General features: G+C 42.6%; 1 protein-coding gene across 2 annotated transcripts in view; it reads left to right on the top strand.

Annotated features, from left to right (window-relative positions):
• The window catches only part of GABRA5 (gamma-aminobutyric acid type A receptor alpha5 subunit), a 55519-nt gene that overhangs the window by 518 nt on the left and 47362 nt on the right, over positions 1-7639 (top strand). For both annotated transcript variants that reach the window (XM_026034265.1, XM_026034266.1), the window contains exon 2: positions 1179-1331. In XM_026034265.1, the coding sequence (XP_025890050.1) occupies positions 1246-1331 (86 nt within the window). In that variant the 5' untranslated portion in view covers positions 1179-1245. The remainder of the gene's footprint in view (positions 1-1178; positions 1332-7639) is intronic.

The following is a 7639-nucleotide window of genomic DNA, read 5'->3' as shown; positions in this document are numbered from 1 at the left end:
CGCTCCGCATCGCTCCGCACCGCTCCGCGCCGCCGCGAGCGGCAACTTCTCCCTCGGCAGCGCTCCGCGCCGCGGGCGGCGGGTAAGGCGGAGAGGTCGGCGGCCGGAGGCGCTGCGCGCAGCGCCGCGCACATGGACGCGCAAAACTTTGCGGGGGCCCCGTGGGCGGTGCGGAATAGCGGGGTCTGCGCGGACCCCGGCGCGCGGGGAGCGGAGCGGGCGGCGGTCGCCGGCGCTGCCGCCGGGGCGCCCCGTGCGCGGAGCGGTGCGGAGCGGAGCGGTGCGGAGCGGAGCGGTGCGGTGCGAGCGGGGCAGCGCGGGGGCGGCGGGAGACGCGAGCGGCCCCGCTGGGGGCTTTTTCCCCCCCGCAACCCATGGGAGGGAGGGAGGGCAGAGTGGGGTGTCCACAGCAAGGGGAATCCTCAGTATCTCCCCCCGTTTTATCTTCTCTCCCCCCGTTCTTTATTTGTTTGTTTGTTTATTTATTTATTTATTATTTAAATGGGCACGAAGGAAAATGTTAGCGCCCAGTGCTGAAACTGGCGATGTGGCCGCTGAGGCAGGTACCCCAAGAGCGACAGTCCCTGGAGCGGTTCTGTTACCGTCGTTCTTCGTGCTTCTTCGCGCTATAGCATGAGGTTTATGTTGCCTTTGCAAGGAAGGTCACTTCCCCCCCTCCTCCTTTTTTTTTTTTTTTTACTCAGTCATGTATCAGCAGCTTGAGTTGCAAGAAGCTGTAGGTGTTTCTTGGCATTTTAGCTGGGATTTTGGAAAGGGAAGTTGAGTGTTTAAAGGAGGAAAAAAAACATTGTGATGGAAGGAAGGGCTGCGGAGGCTGCACACATCCCTGGGCTTGCAGGCGTGTGGAAGTTGTTGAATAGGTAGAGGGTCCAAACTGGCATTTGGAAAGCAGTGAATGGCTCTCTGTTTAGTTGCCTGAGGAACAAATAGAAAGGCAAAGTGGGCCACTAAAAGAGAATTTTTCCCGTTTTATAGTTTGCTGTCAGCAGAAGGTAAAACATGTCCTTGAAGATATACAATTTTACATAAACAGATGATGTTTACATAAGCCTAGATAAGTTTGTGAAAAACATAGATAGCAAAAGATGCAGTGGTAGCTGAACTCGTCTATCCTGCGCTTTGGATGCGTAATAATTTTTCTCTTTGCACTGTCGCAGCGTAAGAACGAAGTGTGCAGCAGTACCATTCCCAAGCCAACTGCCTACACGATTAATCTGATCTGGAATGGACAATGGGATGTTCTCTGGCTTTATCATGATCAAAAACTTCTTCCTCTTCTACGTTTCCATGAGTTTAGTCAGTCACTTTGGGTAAGTTGCCAATTGCGTTTGACCTTTTTTTTTCTTGCTGTGGGTTTTTGAGAGAAGCCAAAAGCTTTGGCTCCATGTGATGTAGAAGAGCAGAACAAAACAAGTAGGTTTGTGTTTGATCTCAGTGTCCTGATGCTGAGAGAAAGGGAGCGTTATCTTCCCTATGCAGATTCAACCAGCTCGTGTTGGTCCTTTAGTCCCTTGTTGCTCTTGCAGGGGGGCTTTGGGAGAGGCCAGGCCTGCAGATGGTGATGCTTTTGCGTATGTGTCTATCTATATATATATATAGATACATATATACACACACAGATGTATGCTATATAAAAAAAAGTATATATATGCTATACACATACACACATACATATATATGTATCTATATATGCTACATATAATGTATTCACACATATAAAGTATGTGTTTTTTATATATATGCACACTGTATACATATACTATATTTATACCTATATATATACACTATTTCAGTATATATATAGTATGTGTTTATGGTCTTGAGCATTGCGAAGTGCAGCGCTGTGGTGCTTACTACTGCCAGTGGCTGCGAGGAGGAGTGTTGTCACCTTCCCCCTTACCTGGCAAGTGCGGGCTGCAGGCAGCAGAGCCCGACTCGGCTCCCAGGGCTCAGAGTGCACCTCTAGCTGGTACAGCCTTCTTAATAAGTACGGGAGAGCCTTTACTGCTCGGAAAGGCTGCTTGGAAATTTGATTTCCACAAAGCACATAACAAAGAATTGTTTCCTTTTTTTTTTTATTTTCTTTCTCCCTTTGGTTGCTTTCCTGAGGCATTTCAAGTATTCTTAAAGCTGTGTTGAAGAAATATGTCTGATATAGCTTTTGAAAAAAAGAAGAGAAAAAAGCAACTTACATGTTCTACCTTATCCCAGAGATTTCATGAACCCAGCAAAATCAGCCTAAGCAAATGAGTCTTGATAAAATATTATTTAGCAAGGGTCCTGCAAGTGCAAGATGGTTCTGCTTTCTGGAAGGGAGCATTATTTATGATTATGCTGCACTAAAAAAAAAAAAACTTCCCTAATTGTTTTTTATTTCCCACATATAAACCCATTCTATCTTCCTACAGCAGGGAACTAAAAGGTAGCCAGTTTGTTATTTCAACCAAAGTGATCCTTTCTGGGTTAGAATTAGAAGAAAGACCAAACTTGGAGAGGTGGCTGTGTATAGGGCAGGCAAAACTCTGAGTTGGGTCTCCACTGTGCACCTTGCACAGCTGCCTAGACACGTGTGACCACAGCACAGCGCGCGAACAGCTGGGACTGCACAATCCAAGCAGCTGCAGGCGTCGTCTTGGAAAAACTGCATTCTGTGGTGTCCAAGGCAAAATTCTCACTGGATCCTGAAAGAGGAGATCAGGATGATAGAAATGAAGAGGACTTAGATAAAGTGGGACATGTTTTTAGCTTGTCTTGGTAAGGTAGTGCTTTACCAAATCATTGCTGTCCGAAGGAAACTCTCAGGAGTGTGACCTTAAGACTCTCCCGATGTTCTCTGCAGCCTGCAAAAGGGAGCAAGCATCAGTAGCTTTGCACACCCTTTTTAGTGTGGGGCTCAGCAGATGACACTGTTTCTTGATGTGTGTTACTCATTCTGGCAGAGGCATTGATATGCAAAACTGCTGAAGAGCGGGTTTAACTGCCTGGTTTCTGCTACAAAGTGAATAGCGGCTCCAAGTCCCAGGTAGGAGTCGTGACCGCACATTCAATACCTGGAACAGGACAGTTTTGAGAAAGCAGGACACTTCTTTTCTGTAAGTTAGTCAGAAAGCCTCTATGCACGAAAATGGGATTATCACGTAACCTTCCTCCCTCTGACCCCCCATTTCTGATCTAGTAATTTTAGTCTGGGCCTGCAGAGATAAGCAGCTCCAATTCACCGCACATTCGCATGCTGCCTGGGGGCTGAATTTTGACCCTGCTCAAAAGACAGAGGCTGTTCCAGCCTCCCCGTTTCAGAGGCAGAAGCAGTTTAAGTGTAATTTGCTAAGTGCTTTGGGACTGGCTCTGAGGACAGAGTGGTACAATTTACATGTAGCCTGGTACACTAACTGCTGCAATCCAAAGTCCTGTGCTGGTTATATTTACTGTTGCCATCAGATTCTTTTTTATTAGCTTCATCCGTGTTTGGAATGTGCAGTTGCATTGCAGCATGTTGTGCAGTGTGCTAAATAAAAATGGTTGGTCGAAAGAGCTTGTATTTAAAAGCAAAATACTAGTAGAGGTACAGATGAAGGCAGAGATTTGTCTCATATTCAACAACCATTCCCTATTTATATTAAATCATAAATACAGGTTTTTGCTGGCATAGTCAAAGCTACTTTGGGGGATTTTGATGCACAATGCGCAGTAAAATAAACAGAAATTATGCATCTCAGTCTCCTAGGCTACTTCAGAAATCTCAGCAAAAGTCTCTGATTAATGGTTAACATAAATATGGAATGACTTGAGAGTTGTCCACATCAATAGGCTTCAGAGAAGGATTATAAGGGTAGTTGGAAAACTTGTTTTAAAAAAAAAAATCTTTGAATTGCAGTTCAGAGGTATAGAGCAAAGGAGAACAGTATTTGAACCCTGCATGATAGCTCATGTGAGGGTTTTGCAAACCTAATTCTGCATAAACAATCCAGCACAAGTGAAAGTTTTTTCAARCTTAGTTGATTTAAGCCTAGAATTGTGTAATGCTATGGGTGAAGATATTTTACTCAAGTATTTCAAGATAGTTCACCATTGTACTGAAATTAAACAGTGCTAGAGAATCATTCAGAACAAAATACAACAGAGAGGAATGTTTACAGATGAGACAGATCCCGATTTCTTGCCTTTGAATTCAGTGAGTAGAGCCCCCAGATTTGAGATTGACTAGCGCAAATTAGTAGGGACGGGTGTCATTGGTTTTAAACACAGCTTACATAAGTAGAGGTCTTAATGGGAAGCATCCATAAAATGTTTCCCTCAAGTATCTGCTAATAACATATAGAATAGTAGGAACGTGGAAAGCAGAAGATCCCACTTAATTCTAGCTCTGGCCAACATGAGGGTTTTCTGTACACTGTAAGAATTTGGTCTGTGGGGGTGTCTATATAGTTTCACATACTTTTCTACTAACTCGCAATCTCTGTCATTAAGAGCATAATCCTGCTATTTAGGTTAAACATACCTCTCCCTCAGACCATGGAATTTATTTTAAGTCAGCCTCTACCACCCTGGACTGTTAGTTCTGCTGGATTATCCCCTTTCAACTACTGCCAGGTGCTAGGGAGTTCTTCCCAGTATTTCTAGACTTTTTTTTTTTTTTTTTTTTTTTTTTTTGTGACAATGAGCATATATTCAGTTATGCTTCCCCATTTATTAATTTATTTATATCCTGATGGTCTTTCCTTCTCTACATGCCTGGCTCAGATGCAGCACATGCTGCTGCTGGTGAATGTCCCAGGTAAGGGACCTGGAGGAGCTGAGGGTACTGGGAGCACTCAGGAACTCTTGTGAAATTCAGGACATAGAAAGGGATCGTAAGGTACAGGGAATGAGAATTATGAGATATCACCTCGTGAAGAATTAGCCCACTGATCACAAATTSCTCATTTTCAGAAGGAAGCAAAATATTGCCCGTGGTAAATAAAAGAATGAGATTATTCTTAAAGATCTGCAAAGATCATTTGAGTTTGATACTTCCAAAGCCARTCCTCTCCTCTATCCTTCTTACCTGATTTGAAAGAATTAAATTTTCATTGCACAGATTTACAGAATATCAAAAGTTTTAGAGATCAAGAATAAGTAGGAAAGGRCTTGTAAGAAGTTCGCTTTAAAAAATGTAGCCATTTCCTGTGTTTTCTGGCCAGGTGACAGTGTTACAAGAGTGTGTAAAAGCATTCTCGACTGTCTTCCTCACAAACTATTAATTTGTCTAAGTGTTTTGGTTTAATTCTGATCCTTTTAAAGGAAGTTGTTGGAAACTCTACTCTTAAGAGACAGAGGAAAAAATGCAACTTCTTCCATTGCGAAGTATTTCCCAGTTATCTTCCAGCATCTAACTTCCCTTTATGTTTCAAAGTTTGGGGGAAAATCATGAAATATCTACGAATACATTTTGCTCTTAATGCAGCTAAGCTATGAATAGTATCTGTCAAGAGTCTGACTAAATGGTACTAAAGGCAGTGATGTTTAACATGGTAAATGATGAAATCATCGGAAAATGGAACAGAGCATCTTTAGGGAGTTACCTGATATTACACTGATCACACTTTTTGTGGCTTCTGTTTTTACAGTCATCCAGAAATTGCACTATTAAATAAAAGTGTTCCTTGTTGCTTTAGTTTATTTTTATTATAACCTTTTAATTTAATTATCTTTGTTTTTTTTTTGCATCTTGTAACGTTTTTCTTTTACTTTATTTATTTTTATTCCAGGASTGCCAAACAAAATAACTGGGAAAACACAAAACAGCTTTGGCGGCTGATTGACAATAGTCAGTAATTAATCAATAGGCAATAATTAATTGAGGATATCACTGTTTTATAACTATTCATAAAGCTATAATATCTAATAAACAAAAATACATGTAATGTATTTAATGTTCCTATGTCATAAAAGAAAACTTCAGCACTTAGTCCAAAATATGAATTGCTATTTTATAAGAAATCTCAAAAATATAAACCAAATGCTTATTTTTCTGTGGAAAATAAGTTTGCACTAGTGACAAACAGTGATCCATCTACAAATGCAACTTGAGTAATACTGACATTTCTCTGTAATTCAGCATCAGATGACTTCTTTTTGAGTGATCTGCCAAATCTGAATTGGATTGCTGCTGTACAGATGAAGTGCAGATTTTCTGTGATGCTTCATCCTAAGTCATTTCTCTATCCTTTTTCTTTTCTTTTTTTCTTTTTTATTTTAAACTGTTAATTAGGCTTTCTTGTAGATATGCAAGTGTGTGAGGTGTGTACACTGGTTTTATGCAAGGCATATATAGTCAAGAAGCAACTCCTGCTGGATTCAGGAGAGGATTATGAGAACTAGGCATATTCTGTGCTTTCCCTACAAAAGCAGCTCAGTGGAAATCTTGCCTCTGTGCACAATTAGCTTTGAATTCAGTCTTATTTACAGAAATTACAAGCCTTTTCCAAGAGCAGAGAAACTAGCAAAGCTTGATTTCCACACCTCTATATTGTCCCCACACTGTCCCTTGCAATACTTCCAGCTCCCTAATAGCATCCCTAGGAGTCGTGTCCCTTGTAGGACCTGCATCTTGCCTCTGCATTCCGTATCTCATAGCAGCTTTTCTACGCTGGGAAAAGCATAGGAAAGCCTCTTCCCCTTCCCTAATTGCTGTCGATGAGGTGGGCTGCTTTTGCTGAGGCTGGCTTTGAGCCACATGCGTGCTGACTGGCCCTGTCGGCGGGCCAGGGGGAATAGCTGCCTGCTGACCTCTCGTTTTTACTTAATGAGGCACTAATTTGGGTCGCTCTCCTCCTGTCCAACTGCCGCTCCTTAGGAAACTTGAAAGAGTGAAATAGAGTTTGATCTCCCGGCCTCTGTCAGATGTGCTGGAGAGTGGAAGTGGGTCCGTAGGCTGATAGGGTAGGACAGGCAGGCTGCGTGATGCACGCCTGTTTTCTTTTATGGAAACAAGCTAAAAATAAATGACAAAGAATGCAAGCAGTGTTCTAGGGTTTTACCAGTACATTAGTTATTGTCACTGAATAGGAAGAACCTCTGTAACTTACGTGYCCTCTCCATATTCATTAGGCTGCTGCTTGCAGCTAAAGCTCTAACACAGCGACTCTGTTTCATTATGTTTGACAAAAAAAAAAAAAAAAAAAGGATGTAGTCTGCTTTCCTGAATGGTCCAGTGTGCATGGATAGTGAGAGCTCTTCAATTAGTTTGCATGTCCTGGATTAACTATATGTTATCTTAGCCAAACAAATCTGTAATGTCATCTACCTCAGTTACCTGCTATGAACTGTGGTTGCAGCAATGAAAATTAAGAGTTTATTCAGTCTTTAGACCGTGGAGAGATGGCATAGCATGAAACACAGGTGAAAGTGTTAGGTATGCCTCTGCCTGCAGCAAAGGGGAGCTCCTGAGTGCTTTTGGGCTCTGCTATTTTCAACTTGCAGAGGTGTCACAGCAGCGATGGCATCACTCCTGCTACCAGGTTTCCTCTCTGCCCAGCTCCTGCCTGTACTCCAGCATTTTGGGGATCCCCACAGGCCCAGTGCCCGCAGTGCTGACCTGCTGCCTTTCCTAAGAGGCTCTGAAACCCTTTATTTCTTG

Source organism: Nothoprocta perdicaria, unplaced genomic scaffold, assembly GCF_003342845.1.
Source record: "Nothoprocta perdicaria isolate Ctin4 unplaced genomic scaffold, notPer1 scaffold_140, whole genome shotgun sequence".
In the NCBI taxonomy this organism is placed as follows: Eukaryota; Metazoa; Chordata; class Aves; order Tinamiformes; family Tinamidae; genus Nothoprocta; species Nothoprocta perdicaria.
The sequence above is the reverse complement of the archived record's forward strand: the minus strand, read 5'-3'. Positions and strand labels throughout refer to the sequence as shown.